The 17,977-nt window shown below is 50.1% G+C and overlaps 2 protein-coding genes across 4 annotated transcripts; one reads left to right on the top strand and one right to left on the bottom strand.

Annotated features, from left to right (window-relative positions):
• Positions 1 to 59: 59 nt before the first annotated feature.
• Positions 60 to 3,702, top strand: CFL1 (cofilin 1). 2 transcript variants are annotated; one of them, XM_045486806.1, is made up of 4 exons: positions 60 to 274; positions 2,169 to 2,476; positions 2,754 to 2,830; positions 3,047 to 3,702. In XM_045486806.1, exons 1-4 carry the CDS (start codon positions 272 to 274, stop codon positions 3,157 to 3,159), a joined length of 501 nt encoding a protein of 166 aa, XP_045342762.1. In that variant the 5' UTR covers positions 60 to 271; the 3' UTR covers positions 3,160 to 3,702. The 2 variants fall into 2 exon arrangements, with proteins under 2 accessions (XP_045342762.1, XP_045342761.1); XM_045486805.1 differs by lacking the exon at positions 60 to 274 and adding an exon at positions 609 to 773.
• Positions 3,703 to 4,626: 924 nt separating this feature from the next.
• On the bottom strand, positions 4,627 to 17,914 carry SNX32 (sorting nexin 32). Of its 2 annotated transcripts, XM_045486799.1 has the most exons (13): positions 17,503 to 17,898; positions 8,809 to 8,913; positions 8,305 to 8,415; positions 8,054 to 8,175; positions 7,753 to 7,876; positions 7,489 to 7,593; positions 7,189 to 7,294; positions 6,939 to 7,014; positions 6,637 to 6,676; positions 5,806 to 5,892; positions 5,533 to 5,692; positions 5,367 to 5,452; positions 4,627 to 5,033 (listed from the first exon to the last, which is right to left on the bottom strand). In XM_045486799.1, the coding sequence occupies exons 1-13, from the start codon at positions 17,536 to 17,538 to the stop codon at positions 4,980 to 4,982; spliced, it is 1,212 nt and encodes a 403-aa protein (XP_045342755.1). In that variant the 5' UTR covers positions 17,539 to 17,898; the 3' UTR covers positions 4,627 to 4,979. The 2 variants fall into 2 exon arrangements, with proteins under 2 accessions (XP_045342755.1, XP_045342756.1); XM_045486800.1 differs by lacking the exon at positions 8,809 to 8,913 and having other exon boundaries at positions 17,503 to 17,914.
• Positions 17,915 to 17,977: the final 63 nt, after the last annotated feature.

The raw sequence follows: 17,977 nt of genomic DNA, 5'->3' as shown, positions 1-17,977 counted from the left end.
ACGTTTCCCAGCATGCAATGTGGCGCTGGGCGGCCTGCTGGCGAAAAAGACTCCGTTACCCAGCGAGCCCGAGAACGGCGCAGGACCCTTGGACTTCACTTCCCGTCGGCCCGTGGGGAGGGCGCCGGAAGCCCGCCCCGCCCCTCATTGTGCGGCTCATACTAAACGGAAGGGGCCGGGAGAGGCCGCGTTCAGTCGGATCCCGGCAGCAGCTGCAGCGGCTCTCGTCTTTTCTGACTCTCCTTGCTATCTCCCTTTCGCTTCCGGAAACATGGTGAGCAGCAGGCCATGGCGACTGAGGGGTGGTGGCTGCGAGTCGGTCTGCGCGCGGGGGAGGGAAAGGGGGAGCGACGTCGGCACCCCCTCCCCCAGCGCCCCGGGCGGGATGAGGGTCTCGGACTGAGGGGCGGGCGGCGTTGGGACGCGCGTGCGCGCCCGCGGGCGCTGGGGAGGGCTGCCTCGGACGACGCTCGCGCGCCCCCTGGACTCCCTTCCCCTCCCCCACCGCGCTGGTGCGCTCGCGCGGACACCGACTGTGGGGGAGGGGTCCTTGGCGCGCGCGCGCCCGCCCCTCGCGGAGCAGCCGAGGACGCGCGCCGAGGCAAGTCGGTTCACGGGGGCGCGCGTTCGATAGGAGCATGCGGCATCGGAACTCGACCCGGGGGGCGGCGAAGGAAAAGCGCGCGAGCGGTCTTGGCGCGCGCACCCCACCCAAGGGCTGTTCCTGTCTCCGCGTCACCCTCCCTCGACTGGCGGGTCTGTCTCGAGAGCAGGTGGCAAGGATGTCTGCACCCAGGAGGGGCGGGGGCGTTGGGCCAATGGAGATGCGAGGGCGTCGGGGTCCAGGCACTGGCGATTGGAATTAGGGGCTTGCACCGCGGAGATCACCGTTCTGATCGGTAGCGAGGGAGCCCACAAAGCGATCAGGGTTGTGTGCTCCGTACATCCGGCAAAGGCTGGAACGGCGCAGTCGGCCGGCGCGTGCGCATACGCTCAGGTCCCTCCGCTGGGCCCGAAGCCCTGGACCAGCGGGGCCTTCGGCTCTCCCGGATGGGGCCTGAGGGTGGAGCCGAGTTTGGGGAAGTGACCCAGGCGGGCACCGCCCGGAAACCACCCCGCCCGCCCCATGTTCGGCCCCAGGGCTACGAGAACTGAAGGTTGTGTAACGTGCCCAAGGCTCCAGCCGGCAGCGGACGGGGCTGATAACGCCGGTCGGTAAAAGCGATTCCTTGGGGTTGAGGCCCTGGGGGTGCTACTGCCTCCGGGCACAGCTTTCTTGCCCGGACGGGCCGGGCCCTGGCGAGCACTTTTCTCCGCCTACTCCGGAAGCGGCGGAGTCACGTGGCCGGCTTCTGCAGTTCCGGGAGTGGGGGGCACAGCTGATTTCACTGTGGGCGGTAGACCCTCTCTTGTTGAGGGTGTCCCCCAGGATGGCCCAAAATAGACGTTTAAGAAGCTTTCGGGGTCCGTGGGCACTTGGGTTTGGCCTGCTAACTTCTATCAGCGATCTTGGGGTCCTGCATTTTTCCGGGAGGACAGGGAGGTTATGGGGTAGGGCCTTAATTAGGGATTGTGATTTCTGCTTTGGTTGAAGAAGACCTCGGCAAGAAAGAGGATGGTTTGTGTAACAACTGCATTGAGTAGTTCTGAAAGACTTAGCGAGGGTTGTTGAACTCATTGGTGTCTCACCTACCATTGTGGTTCTGTTTGCAGAAGAGATGGCTATCTAGGACTTGAGTACCTGGGTCCCCTTTCCCTATGTGTGAAGTTTTGAGTCAGCACTTTTATCCAGGAACTGAGATTGAGTACTTTAAGAAACGAGTCAGTAGCTTGTGGGTTCTTTTAATTCTGGGCTCACATCAAAGCCAAGGTTCTGGTCTTCACAGGTCTGCAGTTTCTAGGCTGCAAGATGTTCGGTGGGGGAGGATGATGTTGAATTCGATGATTAGAGGTCTCTTCTGTGATTGCCATTCTGGGGTTGTGTCCTGTCTAGTTCTTGGACAGTGGCTTGGGTGGGAAAATGGTGACATTTATCTTGGGAAGGGGATTGATGGCTGAGGACCATATTTGTTGGCATCTATACAGATCTCCTAAGATTGCAAAGAAGGGACTTCACGGGGAGTCCCAGGAATCTTTCGTTTGTAAAGTATATGTGGCTCATTCTCCAGGCCTCTGGTGTGGCAGTCTCTGATGGTGTCATCAAAGTGTTCAATGACATGAAGGTTCGTAAGTCCTCAACACCAGAGGAGGTGAAGAAGCGCAAGAAGGCGGTACTCTTCTGCCTGAGTGAGGACAAGAAGAACATCATCCTGGAGGAGGGCAAGGAGATCCTGGTGGGTGACGTGGGCCAGACTGTAGACGACCCCTACGCCACCTTTGTCAAGATGCTGCCAGACAAGGACTGCCGCTATGCCCTCTATGATGCCACCTACGAGACCAAGGAGAGCAAGAAGGAGGACCTGGTGTTTATCTTCTGGTGAGACCCTCGTGCAGGCACTCCCTCCTGTCACCTGCCCCAGCCCTGCCCCACTCTTCCTTGTCAGTATTGAACTTCTGTGGCTCCTGGTTAACCCAGAGGTGTGTGTTTGGGGGGAGGGTGTTGGAACGAAACACTGGTCAGAGAGGAACTTGATAAAAGCTTGAAAGCTGAGGACCAGTTCAGGGGGTTCTTGAGGTCCTCTCCCACTTGAGGGCACTTGCTAGACTCCAGGAGGGAATTTTGTCGCATCTTCTCTGACTCTCTTTCCCTCCAGGGCACCTGAATGTGCACCCCTCAAGAGCAAAATGATTTATGCCAGCTCCAAGGACGCCATCAAGAAGAAGCTGACGGGTAAGGGCCGGCATTGGTGCCATGTGCCTCTTGACTCAGGCTTTGGCTGCAGGTGGGGGGCGGGTGGCATGCTATACAAGATCCCTCCCCCTCCTCTCCCCTGCCTGCTGGAACGTAACCTTGTCCCTTCCATCTGTTCTGATTGGCTCCTTCCCAGCCCCGACTTCCCCTCCCCCAGTGCATCCTGCTCACAGATGCTCTCATTCTTCCTCACAGGGATCAAGCATGAATTACAAGCAAACTGCTACGAGGAGGTCAAGGACCGCTGCACCCTGGCCGAGAAACTGGGGGGCAGCGCCGTCATCTCCCTGGAGGGCAAGCCTTTGTGAGCCCCCTCCAGCCCCCTGCCTGGAGCATCTGGCAGCCCCAGACCTGCCCGTGGGGGTTGCAGGCTGCCCCCTTCCTGCCAGACCGGAGGGGCTGGGGGGATCCCAGCAGGGGGAGGGCAATCCCTTCGCCCCAGTTGCCAAACAGCCCCCTCACCCCCTGGACCTTCCTCCTCCCTCCATCCCTGACGGTTCTGGCGTTCCCAAACTGCTTTTGATCTTCTGATTCCTCTTGGGTTGAAGCAGACCAAGTTCCCCCCAGGCACCCCAGTTTGGGGGGGGCCTGTATTTTTTTTAACGATGCCCCAATTCCCCCACCTGTTCCTCCCTTTTCCCATGCTGCCAACTTCTAACCGCAATAGTGACTCTGTGCTTGTCTGTTTAGTTCTGTGTATAAATGGAATGTTGTGGAGATGACCCCTCCTCGCGCCGCTGGTTCCCCTCCCTTTTGCCCCTGGTCTTCGCCACTCATGGAGGCAGGACCAGTAAGGGACCTTCAATTAAAAAAAAAACAAACACACACACGACAATAAAAAGGCTCACTAATGGGATGTTTGTTTCAGGGTTGGGGCCCCGGGGACCTTGGGGGGGGGGGGGAGGTGTGCTGAGATAATGAGCAGCATCTCTTCTATACCAGAGCTCCACCCACCCCCTCCTCACTTGGCCCCAGCAACTGGCAGAGCCTCCCTCTGACGCTCCTAGGTGGTGCCACAGCTGGTGCCAAACTGGCTGTTGAGGTGGCTGAGCCAGGGCGCACCTGCTGCCAGTCACAGGAGTCCCTGGAGCAGAAGGGGCTTCGTGCCTGAGCTCTTAAGCCCATAGCATTTGCACAGGTGGGTCCCCGCTCGGTCCTGCCTAATGGAGGCTATGAGCTTGCAAGTTACAAATTGCCTCTTGAGCTGTTTAGTCTGTGAGGTTTTCTTCGGTTTTTCTCTACCTTCTTTCATGGATGGCTGATTCATCTGTGAGGGCTGGGTGCAGTGGCTGCTGTGAGTCAGAAGCCAAGTTAAGCCTTTGGCCTCCTGCAGATGTGACTGAAGTCCAGGGTGGGGCCAAGCCAGGTAGAGCCCAGGACTTCAGACCCAAGTGTCTTGGGTCCCACCTCCCTGTGTTTAATCAAGAGGGTGTTGGCTGTGGCCCTGAGCCTTCTGCCAATATTGCTGCTGGCTCTCCAACCTGTACTTTGGGTTTTCACCTGCCTAGGAGGTAAAAGTATCCTAGAAGTTGTACCCTAAGGGTGTGGATGCAGGATTATAGTTCCCCACTCCCAGTCACCTGAACTGGAGGGAGAAAAGCCTCGGTGTTAAAGCTGGTCCCTTAGTTCCTTGGAGCTTGCCAGTATCCAAGAGGGAGGCAGGAAGGAGTAGTTACCTTTGAGGACACTGGGGGTTACCCAGGGTCTGGTCTCCATAGTACCCTGGTGAATCTGGGCCCGGAGCTGTGGGAAGTGAGGACAAACAGGCCTCCTTGTAGCAAGAACCAAGTTCTTTATTTGTGAACAGGATGGGGACAAATGAACTCTGGGGGTGGGATGGGGTCAAGGTGTGGGGGCTGCCCCTTGGTCCCCAGGAGAGGAGGGAGGTCCAGGTCCCAGGCCTCACCAGAGCTGGGGTTCTGCTTACCTGTGACCAAGGATGGTACTCATGCTGCCCTATCTTCCTTTTGTAGGACCTGACACCTTTGGGTGGGAGTAGGGCTTGGGCTTGCCCTTGCCCTGGGAGGTCATGGGGCCTGGCTAGTGGCTGCTGTGGGGGTGGCATCTTGTTGGGGTGAGGGGGGGGGGCTCTTGCCACTAAAAGGCCCCAGAGCAGGCTCTGGCTGCTCTAAGGCTCCCCCTTGAGCGCGACAAGGGTGTTCCGGAGAAGGAGGGTGCTGGCCTGCATAGGAGAGAGGTCCTTGATGCCCCCACCCCCACCCCCTGCCACCCTGCTCCCTGCTTCAGGGTGCGTCTCTTCCCACACCTCCTGTCCCTTCCGTCCTTGCATTCCTATTCTCAGCAATAACGGCTACCATTTGTTGAGGGCTTACTGCTGATGGTGATAAGGGAAGGGGTCCTGGTGCAAGAGGAAACCTGGCCCTGAACCTCAACTGGGGCTGCTCAAGGTCCACCTCCCCCTTGACACATACTTGCAAGCATTTGGTAAGAATCTAGAGGTCTGGGAGTGGATGGCAGAGGGACAGCAAGACGGCACGGAGGCTGGAGGGCTCACCTTCGCGTGTTTGAGCTCCAGCTCTGCCAACTCGATGAGGTTCTTGCGGAAGGAGGACACACGGCGGGACTTGAAATCCATGAGCTCTGGGGAGGAGGGGGGAGAAGTGGGGACCCTGGCAGGGTAGGCTGCCCAGTGGCAGGGGTCGCGGAGCCATGGGGTTTACCCTGCTTGGCTGAGTCAGAGAGGCGTTCGAAGCGTCGGCAGCACAGTTGCTGGTTGCTCTCGGCGGTCCGCACCTCCCGGTTCCTAGTACGTGCCTTGTCCAGTGCCTTGTTGGCGTTCTCGTAGTCGGCCAGCGCCCGCAGCCGCCGGTACAGCAGGTCCTGGGGTCAGCAGGGGCGCGGGGTCACTGGTGCCCACGGCCTCGCCTGCCTGCCCTCCCCTGTTGCTCCTGCTGTTCTCCAGCCCTGAGGTTTGCTCCGGGGCCGCGTCTCACCTTGGCCGCCTGTGAGTCTCGCATGTAGTATCTCAGCATGTCTGACAGCTTGAGGTCCTCGTCAGAGGCCACTCGGCCTTCCAGCTTCTGAATCAGGAAGTTTGGAGGCTGGGGAGGGAGCTTACAGAGGGGCAGCTAAGGGCTGGGGTACGGCTGCTCATCTTAATATCAGAGAGTCACTGGATAACCACTCTAGGTCAAACCCTGATATTCAGGGGAGCAGGCCAAGGAAAACCACTAAAGAGTGGCATCTCATCTGGATCTTGGGAAGGAATTAGACAACAGCCAAAGGCGCTGCAGGTGTGCAAGCCTCGTATGTGTTCATGAGTTTAGTGGGGGCACTTGGACGGTGGTGGTTGGATCCTGAAAGGCCTAAAATGCAAGCTAAGAACTTCGGGCTTTGTATTTGGGGCAGTTTCTGGAAGCGGCGTGGTCACTGAAGGGCCTTGAGCAGGGAAGAGATGTGATCCAACACATTTTAGAAAGACTGGCACGCTGCAGTGACTCTTGGAGAAGAGGAAGTGTGTGTCTGGGGCAGGATGTTGGCGATGCAGTGCAGCCTGCTAGAGGCACGTGGCACATCCTTGTCAATGCCTTGGCAACCCTGGTGCCCACCCCCTCCCCGAACACCACACACACGCACTTGAGGCTGGATCCCTGTCCCCACTCCCCCTCAATAGGGTTTAACTAACGGTGAGTCCAGGGTACCGCTGGGTCCAAGTCATCACTGAACATTCCAAAATGACCCTGGAGCTTTCTCCATTTTCAGGACTCTTTTGTCCCCTGCAAAGGATCGTTGGGTGCCCTTCCAATACAGGAAGCAGTACTCACCCTTAGTCGTTCAAAGAGTTCTGCCAATTTGAGGAAGCTCCTAGGAGGCAGTGGGGAAGAGTTAGGGCAGAGATCTTGAGGGGGTGTTGCTTAAAGCCCCCCACATTAAAGCCTCCCTTAGCACTCGCACCCCCCACCCCGCCCTTGGGGAAACCTCCCTCACTTCTCCCAAATCCCAGCGGGAAGGAACTTCTGCACCTCCCACCTACAGCCCGTAGTAGGTTTCCACAGTGACCCCTAGTGGGTAGACACAGTATTACAGGCATAGAGAGAGGGCAGGAGGGGTGAGAGGGAGTCCTCACGTCTTTAGCTGGTTGACTTCCTGTGTTCCCAGACTGCTCAGTGCAGCAGAGATAGGGATATAATCATCTGCCAGGCCTGTTGGGGAACAACCCTCCATCAGAGTCCCTTGGTCTGCACATCAAGCCCCACCCCTGGTGTTTGTGGTCATAGTGAGACCCGGGGCATTTCCTGCTCTCTTCTCTCCCTGCAGGGAGTAGGAATGCCGGGGAGAGGGGGCGGAGAACCCAGAATCCCTTGGGCCCTGCATACACTTGTGGGACTGCATGACACGGTCTGCCCGCAGGCAGGCATCCCGGATCCGGGTGTGGTACTCCAGCAGGAAGGTCCTCTCATGCTCAAAGAAGTCATCCACCTCCTAAGGGAGCCAGACAGGAGCCCCTTATACTGAGTCAGCAGGAGCACGGCCCCCATGGACTTGCAAGGGTAGCACAATCTCCTTCTAGGCCATGCCCCCGCCAGTGGTTTCCCTCCCACAGCCACCCTAGGCCTCGATCTTTGCTGTGGACTTGAGGGCCTGGGTGGAATCTGCAGAGGGCCCCCACGGGTCACCTTGAGCCCCGACATGCTGGTGATGAGGGCTTCATCTGCAGACTTCACAATATTCCTCAGAAATCCCCCAAGGAGCTCCTTCCTGTTCTTTCCTCGGACACTGAGCTGAAGCACACATGGGGAGAGCGTGATGTTGGGGAGGGCATTTGCACTTCCCACCCCAGGCACATGCCACTTGTGGAGCTGATGAGACAGAGGCTTGAGCCCACCTAGCATCGTGCCCCCTGCCCCCGAGGGTGACCCCAGTGCTCTGGCCCAGCTCACATCCTGGCCATATTCCAAAAAGACAAAGAAGTTGTGGTCTCGACGCAGGGTCGGGTGGGCCGCCAGGCGTTGCAGAAAGACCTCATGCATTGCAACTGTCTTCTTGAAGATTGCCAGGTACTCCCTGCAGAAAATGGCAGGAAGCTCAAGGCCCTGCGAGGCTCTGCTGGGTCTCCTGCCCCTCAGAAGCCCTGGGGTCAGAGGTCAGGGTCTCCATCCACAGGTGATGAAATCCTAGGACTCTCAGGAAGGGGGTGGGCCTGGGGCTCCATCATAGACAAGGAAAGGCCGTGACACTCACGCTTCCAGCTCCTGCTTCATTTTGGCAAACTCTTCCCGCGTGATGGAGCTGTCCCCCTCGCCCAACTTCTGCAGCTTTTCCCTCGAAGCCTCAAAGTCTGGCCTTGGAGGGGCTGGGGGGATCTGCTCAAGGGAGGGACAGAGCTGGGAGGTTCTCTCATTGCTGAGAAGGCCATCCCCAGCACGGGGAAGTGTGGCCCGGTCTTCTATCCCCATCCAAGCACAACCCCAGCCCACCCTGCCCCTCCTCACAATGAGGCCGGCGTACTCCTCATTTTCCACGTAGGCATCGTGGAGCCAGATGAACTCCTCGTGCTGCCGCACAACTGAGAATTCCGTTTGGGCGAAGTGAGGGAGGCAGCTCTGGAAGCCGAGAAGCCTGTCTGAGGTGTCTCTCCTCCCCTCCCAAACCCTGCACCCATCAAGCATCCTGGGCACCCACTTTTGGGCTTCCCCAATCCCACATCCCAGGTGAGGCCCAACGTGGGCCTTGGTGGCTTAGCCGTCCATGATGTCACTCAGGATGATGGACGGGGGGGAGGGTTAGGACTTGGGGCCAGAGGCAAACGGCCAGTTGGAGACTAGACCAGATGCTTGCTTTCTCAGAGGGGCAGGGGGCAGGGGCCAGGTTGAGGAACAGGGCCCGAAGTCTCTGTCGGCATCTGCCCACCACCCCCTGGGGCAAGCAAAGGCTGGGGGCAGCAGGCTCCTCAGGCAGGCATCCGAACTGCCCTCTTGCTCCCCTGGCAGCCTCACCTTGGTTTGAACAGTGAATTTCACCTTGTCCCGCTCACTCACTGCATCAGAGATCTCCACCTGTAAGGAGCTGTCTCCCTGCGGGTCCACTGATATGGAGGAGGGCTGCCGGGGAGGGGAGGTTTCGGACATGACTGACCACAGCCCCTTACCCGCATCCTCACCTCTGACTTCAGGTCCTCCTGCAAAGCCCACCTCAGCAGCACTGCTTCTCCAATGCCCTGGGGTCACCAGCTACCCCTAGAGGGATCCTGATAAGTCACTGCTCGGGGCCTTACAATTACTACAACACTTTCCCACACTTCCAACCTCAGAAGCAGCCAGAATGCTCCCCATTTCATAGATACGGAAGCAGACCACCAGAGAGGTGAAATAACTTTTCTGAAATCACACAGCTGCAAAGTGGCAGGACCAGATGTGAACCCAGTTTCTCAATTCCAGACCCCCAAATCCTTTCTTAGCTACCAGCTTACCTCTTCCCCAGCTGGTTACTTCAGGTACCCTTTCATCAGGGCCTAAAGAGAGTTAGATAAGATGTTCTCGCCCCCTTTTGAGGGGTTCCTGAGACCATTCACCACTTTTAGTCCCAAGAGGCATTGGCTTGTGGGCAAAGCGGGTGCATTTCTCTAAGGGAAAAGATCCGCGAGGCATGAAACTACGAGTTCATTCTTGCACTGAGCTTTTCAACACACATTTATTGAACACCTACTATGTCTACACCACTGTGCCAAGTGAACGGGAAGAGGCCATTCTACCTTCAAGAATTGCTCGCCAGTATATATATATATACATATACGTATACGTATACGTATACGTGTATGTGTACGTGTACGTGTGTGTACGTGTGTGTGTGTGTGTGTGTATAAACTGGCACCTTCCCACCTCTCACATCCAGGGGTCTCACTCTCTCCTCTCACAGGCTTTGGCACATATTTGGCACATACTATGGACGACTGACTTTTACCACCCTAGATTATTTTGCCCTGGCCTTAAACTTCACATAAATGAAGTAGACACCATTGTTTCCATGTTCCTTCATGAGATCCATCTATGTTGCTGAGTGCAGTAGTAACTCTTTGACTGCTGTGTAGTATTCCATATGAATATATCAGAGTTTACGTATCTATTCTCCTTGAGTATAGATACTCTCCTGTGAGTAAGGCTTCCATGAACAGTCTTGCGTATGTCTTTTGAGGAACCTAAGCACTCATTTCTGCTGGGTATGAGAATTGTTTGGTCACAGGGTAGGCGTGTGTTTATCAAATGCTATCACAGATCCTGCCAGTTTTTCAAGGTGATCATGCAAATTTATACTCCTGCCAGCACTGTTTGGAAGTTCCAGTCGCACAACACCCCTGCCAATACTTAGAGTTGTTAGTCCTTTTTATATTAGCTATACTGGTGGAGGTATGATAATCGTGCATTGTGGTTTTAACCTGTATTTCCTGATGACGAATGATGATGAACATCATTTTATGTACCTATTGGCCATTTGGACATCTTTTGTCAAGTGCCTATTCAAGTCTTTTGCTTCATCCCTACCCTCTTTTAAAAATCAGATTGTCTTTTTTTAATTATTAATTTGTAGGAACTCTTTATATACTCTGGAGACAAGCCCTTTGTCAGTTATATGTGTTGCCAATATGTGTTGTCAATAGTATATCTCCTATTCTTTGGTTTCCTTTTTACTCTCTCAATGGCTTATAATTCTATGAGCTCCAATATGTCAGTCTTTTCTTTTATGATTAAGGGTTTTTGTGTACTCTTTTTTTTTTTTTCAACGTTTATTTATTTTTGGGACAGAGAGAGACAGAGCATGAACGGGGGAGGGGCAGAGAGAGAGGGAGACACAGAATCCGAAACAGGCTCCAGGCTCTGAGCCATCAGCCCAGAGCCCGACGCGGGGCTCGAACTCACGGACCGCGAGATCGTGACCTGGATGAAGTCGGACGCTTAACCGACTGCGCCACCCAGGCGCCCCAATTTTTGTGTACTCTTGAAGAGACTTTTGCCTACCCCCAGGTCATGAAGATAAAGATATTCTATTTTTTCTTCTTCTAGAAATTAATAGTTTTAGCTTTTAAATTTATGTCTATGATCCACTTTCAATTCATTTTGTATACAGTGTAAGGTATGGGTTGTGACTCATTTTTGCCATATAAATAGCCAGCCAGGGGCGCCTGGGTGGCGCAGTCGGTTAAGCGTCCGACTTCGGCCAGGTCACGATCTCGCGGTCCGTGAGTTCGAGCCCCGCGTCAGGCTCTGGGCTGATGGCTCGGAGCCTGGAGCCTGTTTCCGATTCTGTGTCTCCCTCTCTCTCTGCCCCTCCCCCGTTCATGCTCTGTCTCTCTCTGTCCCAAAAATAAATAAACGTTGAAAAAAAAATAAAAAAAAAATAAATAAACGTCAAAAAAAGTAAAAAAAAAATACTATTTTTTTAAGTTTATTTAAGTAATCTCTACACCCAACATGGGGCTTGGACTTATGACCTTGAGATCAAGAGTCGCATGCTCTTCTGGTTGTGCCAGTCAGGCGGCCTAAAAAGACTATCTTTTGATTGATTTGCTTTGGTGCACATCTTGGTAGAAAATAAATGGGCTTCATAAATGTTATCAGTTCTGTACTTCTGATATCATACTGTCTTGATTATTGTAATTGACAGACAAACTTGAAATCAAATAGAATTTACTTTGTTCATTTTCAAAATCATTTTGGCTATTATAGGTCTTTGCATTTATGTATAAATTGTAGAACCAGCTTTGTTAATTTCCACCCAAAAAACCTGCTGGGATTTTGATTGAGATTAAATTGAATCTATAGATCAATTTGGGAAGGATATACATTTTTACAATGTTGATTCTTCCAATCCATCAACATGAAATAGCCTTCCAATTATTTAGGTCTTCTTTAATTTTTCTCAGTAATGTTTTGGAGTGTTCTCTGTAAAGGTTTTGCACATCTTTTGTTAGATTCATTCCTAGGTATTTTATGATTTATTATTTTTTTACATTTTAAAATATTTATTTGTTTTTGAGAGACAGTAACACAGAGCATGAGCAGGGGAGGGGCAGAGAGAAGGAGACACAGGATCTGAGGCAGGTTCCAGGCTCTGAGCTGTCAGCACAGAGCCCAACGCGGGACTTGAACTCACGAACCGTGAGATCATGACCTGAGCCAAAGTTGGAGGCTTAACTGACTGATCCACCCAGGTGCCCCATGATTTTTTATTATTGTTGCTATTTTAAATGCGATTTTTAAAAATTTCATTTCCTAATTATTTGTTGCTAGTATGTAGAAACACACAATTGATTTTTATATACTTTGTGTCCAAAAACCTTGCTAAATTTCCATACTACTTTTAATAGCTTGTAGATTATTTTGGATTTCGTCCCTATACAAGCCTACGATATAAAATAATGATAGTTTTAGTTTTTCCTTTCCAACCTTTATACCTTTTCTTTCTTTTTCTTGCCTTATTGCACTTGCTAGAACCTCTAGTACAACGCAGAAGTGGTGACATGGTGAAAAAGGAAATCCTTGACTTGTTTCTGATCTCAGAGGGAATGCATTCAAAATGTAAGCCTGAAGATGTTTTCAGATGCCCTATCAGATCAGTGAGACTCCCTTCTATGCCTAGTTTGGTAAGAGTGTTGATTTTTATCAATGTTTCCTCTCTTTATTGAGATATCATATGGGTTCTCCTGTTATTCTGTGTATGTGCTTAATTTCACTGATTAATTTTCAATTATTAAGCCACCCTGCATTCCTGGAATAAAGCCTTCATCATGAAGTATTATGTTTTTATATATTGCTTATTCAACTTGATAATATTTTGTGATTTTTCCATTTATGTTCACAAGAGATGTTAACCTATATTTTTCCTTTCTTTTAATGATTTCAACAGGTATTTTTGTGTGTGTGTGGTAAAATACACATAACACAGAAGATTCATTTTGACCATTTTTAAGCAGTTTATTGGTATTAAGTATATTCACAGTGTTGTGCAACCATCACCACCACCCGCCTCCTCTTGACAGGTTTTTGTATCAAGGTTATGTTATTCTTCTAAAATAAGTTGGAATTGTGCCTTCTATTTCTGCTTTTGGAATAATTTATATAAGAATGGTATTAGTTTTTCTTTAATGTTTCAGAAGAATTCACATGTGAAATGAAATGAGCTTAGAGAGGTGGTTTTGAACACTTTTAAATGATAGATTTACTTCCTATAATAGACATAGGACTATTCAGATTTTAATGTTTATTATTTTTGAAGGAGAGAGAGAGAGAGAGAAAGAGAGAGAGAGAGAAGAATGCAAGTGGAGGAGGGGCAGAGAGCAAGAAGGGACACAGAATCTGAAACAGGCTCCAGGCTCTGAGCTGTCAGCACAGAGCCCAACACAGGGCTCAAACTCAGGAATGAGTGAGATCATGACCTGAGCCAAAATCAGATGCTTAACTGACTAAGCCACCCAGGTACCCCAGGGAGTATTCAGACTTTCTAATTTTGGTTTCAGGTTTGGTAAGTTGCACTTTTCAAGTAGTTTGTCCATTTTATTTGAATTCTCTCATTTGTTGGCATAAACTTGTTCTTAAAAACTCTATCTTTTTAATGTCTGAAACATCTCTATCAATGTGCACTTTATCACTCCTGGTTTTGGTAATTAATATTTTCTCTGTTCCTTCCTCTCAGTCTCCCTCTTGCTCTGTCTCTATCAGTCTTGCTACAAGTTTATCAATTTTTTTAGTTTATTTATTTATTTATTTATTTATTTATTTATTTATTTATTTATTTTGAGAGAGAGAGATGGGGGAGAGAGAGATTGTGGGATTCTATCTCACGTTTGAATCTCATGAACCATTAGATCATGACCTGAACCAAAATCAAGAGTCAAACGCTTAACCGACTGAGCGACCCAGGCACCCCAGAAGTTTATCATTAAAAAAAAAGTTTAGGGGCGCCTGGGTGGCTTGGTCGGCTAAGTGTCCGACTTCGGCTCAGGTCATGATCTCACGGTCCGTGAGTTCGAGCCCCGCGTCGGGCTCTGTGCTGACAGCTCACAGCCTGGAGCCTGTTTCCGATTCTGTGTCTCCCTCTGTCTCTGACCCTCCCCCGTTCATGCTCTGTCTCTCTCTGTCTCAAAAATAAATAAACGTTAAAAAAATTTTTTTTTAATTTTATTTATTTATTGCGTGTGTGAGAGAGAGAGCATGAGGAGGGAAGGGGCAGAGAGAGAGAGGGAGAGAGAGAGAATCCCAAGTAGGCTCTGCACTGTCAGTGTGGAGCCTGAGGTGGGGTTTGAACTCACAATCTATGAGAGTGTGACTTGAGCCGAAACCAAGAATTGGACACTTAACCGACTGACCCACCCAGGCGCTCCTGGAAGTGTATCAATTTATATTAGTATTTTCAAAAAACGATTTTTGGCATTATTGAGTTTCTATATTTGTATATTTATCATCTATTAATTGATTTCTGCTCTTTATTATTTCCTTCCTTTTTCTTTCTTGGGGTTTCAATTGCTCTTCTCTTTCTAGTTTCTTGAGATTGAAATTTAGGTCATTGACTTTTCAACCTTTATTCTTTTCTAAAGTATGCATTTGGTGGTATAAATTTCCCTCTGGATACTGCTTTAGCTATATCTCATGAGTTTTGCTATATCATATTTTCAAGACAATTTCTTTAAAAACCTAATGTTAATTATAATTTCTTCTTCGACCTGTGAATTATTTAGAAGCATGATGCTTACTTTCCAAATATTTTGGAATCTTTTTGATTCTTTAATCCTACTGGGACAGAGATCTCATTCTGTATGATTTCAATGTTTCAAACCTTGTTGACACTTGCTTTACAGCCAAACATATAATGTATTTTGGTAAATGTTTCAAGTGCACTTGAGAAGAATTGTTTTCTGCAGTTGTTGGGTACAGAGCTCTACATAAACCAATTAGATCAAGTAGATTAATCATGGTATTTTAAAGCCTCAAATCCTTACATATTTTTTTTGTTTGTTTTTTTGTTCTAACACTTGAGAGAGTTGTGTTAAACCTATAATTGTAATTGTTGGTTTGTCTATTTCTCCTTTTAATTCAACAATCTTTTACTTCGCATATTTTGAAATGATGTTATTAGTTGCATATAAATTTAGGACTGTTTTATCTTCCTGTTGACTTGACTCCTTAATCATTATAAAATGTCCCTCTTTATTTCTAGTAATACTTTTTGTCTTAGAATCTACTTTGTCTGAAATTAATGTAGCCATGCCAGCATTCTTTTGGTTAGCATTCTTTTTGTATCCTTATAAAGTATGTCTTTTTTAACTGAATATAGTTGTCTTTAAAAAGTCCAGTCTGGGGTGGCTGGGTAGCTCAGTTGGTTGAGCATCTGATTCTTGATTTCAGCTCAGGTCATGATCACAGGGTCTTGGGATTGAGCCCCGCATTGGGCTCTGAAATGAACGTGGAGCCTGCTTGGGATTCTCTCTCTCTCTCTCTCTCTCTCTCTCTCTCCCCCACTCCCCCACTCATGCTCTCTCTATAAATAAATAAATAAATAAATAAATAAATAAATAAATAAAAATTTTAAATGTTTATTATTTTGAGAGAGACAGACAGACAGAATGTGAGTGGGGGAGGGACAGAGAGAAAGGGAAATACAGAATCCAAAGCAGGCTCCAGCCACAGGGCCAGATGTGGGGCTCAAACCCATGGACCATGAGATCATGACTTTGGCTGAAGTTGGCTGCTTAACTGACTGAGCCATCTAGGCACCCCAATAAATAAATAAACAAACGAATAAAAAAAATAAATATCCAATCTGAAAAAAATCCAATCTGAATTTTTTTATTTTAATGTTTATTTATTTTTGAAGGAGAGAGAGAGAGAGCATGAGTGGGAGGGGGGAGCTGAGAGAGAGACAGAAGGGGGGAGGGGCAAGAGAGAGAATCCCAAGCAGGCTCTGCACTGTCAGCATAGAGCCCAATGTGGGGCTTGATCCCACAATACTGAAATCATGACCTGAGCTGAAATCAAGTCAGATGCTTAACCCACTGAGACATTCAGGTGCCTCTGATTTTTTTTTGTAAGTAACCTACGGCACCTGTGTGGCTCAGTCGGTCAAATTTCCACCTTGGGCTCAGGTCATGATCTCACAGTTCGTGGGCTCAAGCCCTGCATTGCGCTCTGTGCTGACAGCTCAGAGCCTGGAACCTGCTTCAGATCCTGTATCTCCCTCTCTCTCTCTGCCCCTCCCCTGCTCTCTCTCTCTCAAAAATAAATAAACATAAAGTAACCTTACACCCAAGGTAGGGTGCAAACTCACAACCCCGAGATCAAGAGTCACATGCTCTACCGATTAAGCCAGCCAGGCACCCCCTGAATATGTTTTTAATGGAGTGTTTGGTCTATTTATAATTATTGTAATTACTGATATAGGCTACTAACTTGCTATCTTGCCTTTTGGGTGTTTTTTTTTTTTTTTTTTTTTTTGTTGTTGTTGTTGGCTCATCTATTTTTTGTTCCTTTATCCTTTCTTTCTTGCCTTCTGTTAGATTAGTCAAGTATTTTTGCATTATTTCATTTTATCTTCTATTATATTTTTATTTACATCTTCATTTAGTATTCTTTTCGTCTCTGTTTAAAGGAGAATCTTAGAGAAGGCATTGCTTACTCTAGAGGACATGATCTAATAGAGGACGTTCAGAGAGTCTGGCACTTACAAAGTTTGAGGATGCACCCATCAGTTTGATAGCCCAGTACACATCCCATATAATAACAGTTATAACAACAACAATAACAATAGCTAACACTTATACTTGAGCTTCCTATGTGCCAGGCACTGATCTAAGCGTCTTACATATATTAATTAATTTAACCATGAATACGAACATAGATAAACACTGAAACACATATTTTCTCCTCCATACTTTGTCTCTCTCAGGCCTTCTCACCTCTACGAACTCCACTTGAACCCCACTCCTCACTTTCTGGCTTCTACAACATCCCCAGGGCAGGCTCCTTTTGTGTCCAACCGCGATCCCCCCAACACACACAATCTGGCTCCGTGGTACAATGGGCCCCTAAGTCTCCTGTATCCCCCCTGCTGCCTTAGTATCTCTGTTCTAACCTGTACTGTTTGGTAACTGCTTGAGGGAGAGGGGACTTCAAGGATGGACCACAGCTACTCCATCCTTGTCCTCGGCCACAGCCCACCATGCACATACCTCCAACTCTCAAAAGTGTGCACCCCCGTGAGCCCAAGGATGCTCAACAACTATTTGTTGAACGAAATCAAGAGGAAGGGGTGAAGAATTCATGATCTTATGTTATATGAACACGAATACACAAGTGAAGCCATTAGTGTTGAACCAGATTCCTTCCTGGGCAAAGAAGTGTACTCCATTCCCTTCTCAATCCCTAACATCCCTCCTTCCTCTCCTTCCCCGGTAAGCCAGAACCTGGGGAGGGAGGAGAGGAGTGGCAGTGCCGGTCCCTTTCCACCTGGCAGGGCAAAGGTAAACCCTGCCTCCTTTGGCCCCATGCAGGTGCCACAGACGCGCCCCACCCCCTTGCTCAGGTCTCTCCTCTAGCTCACGCGTGCGCGCGAACACACGCACGCACGCCCCACTCCCTGATTGGGCATCATTGGGTATCATGGAGTGAGGTGGAGGTTGGGAGGGGATTTGCGTTTTCCTTTACCTTGTTCTCCTTCCCAGCCTCTCGACGCCCTTCCATCACCCTCCTTCGTGGCTGCAGCACACAACTATTCCGCGGCTGGCCACTGTCCGCGCGCTCCCGCAGCTTCGTCCCCGATAACTCGCCGGTTGCACGGGACTCGATCAGCTGACGGAGGCACGTTCCCCTCCCTGCCCGGAGTCACCTGGAGTCAGGCGTGCTTCCCACCCGTTCCCTAGCAGCCGCGCCTTTTGATTGGGTGTCAGGTTCACCGTGAGCGACATCATTGGCTGCAACGCCTGTCGTTCCTGTGCTTGGCCCCAGCTTTTAAGGGGGCAGCGCGGGACCGAGAGGGCCGGGAATCGGCGACGGCGTGGGGGCCGGGGTCGGGGGTTCTGGGGTTGCAGAGGCCTCGTGCCACGTCAGCCCCCGCCCCCAGGCTGGCAGTGAGCCGCGCGCCGCAGCTCCGGGCCGCGGCGCCAACGGCCTCGCGCGATCT

This window comes from Leopardus geoffroyi, chromosome D1 (genome assembly GCF_018350155.1).
Source record: "Leopardus geoffroyi isolate Oge1 chromosome D1, O.geoffroyi_Oge1_pat1.0, whole genome shotgun sequence".
NCBI lineage: Eukaryota > Metazoa > Chordata > Mammalia > Carnivora > Felidae > Leopardus > Leopardus geoffroyi.
The sequence above is the reverse complement of the archived record's forward strand: the minus strand, read 5'-3'. Positions and strand labels throughout refer to the sequence as shown.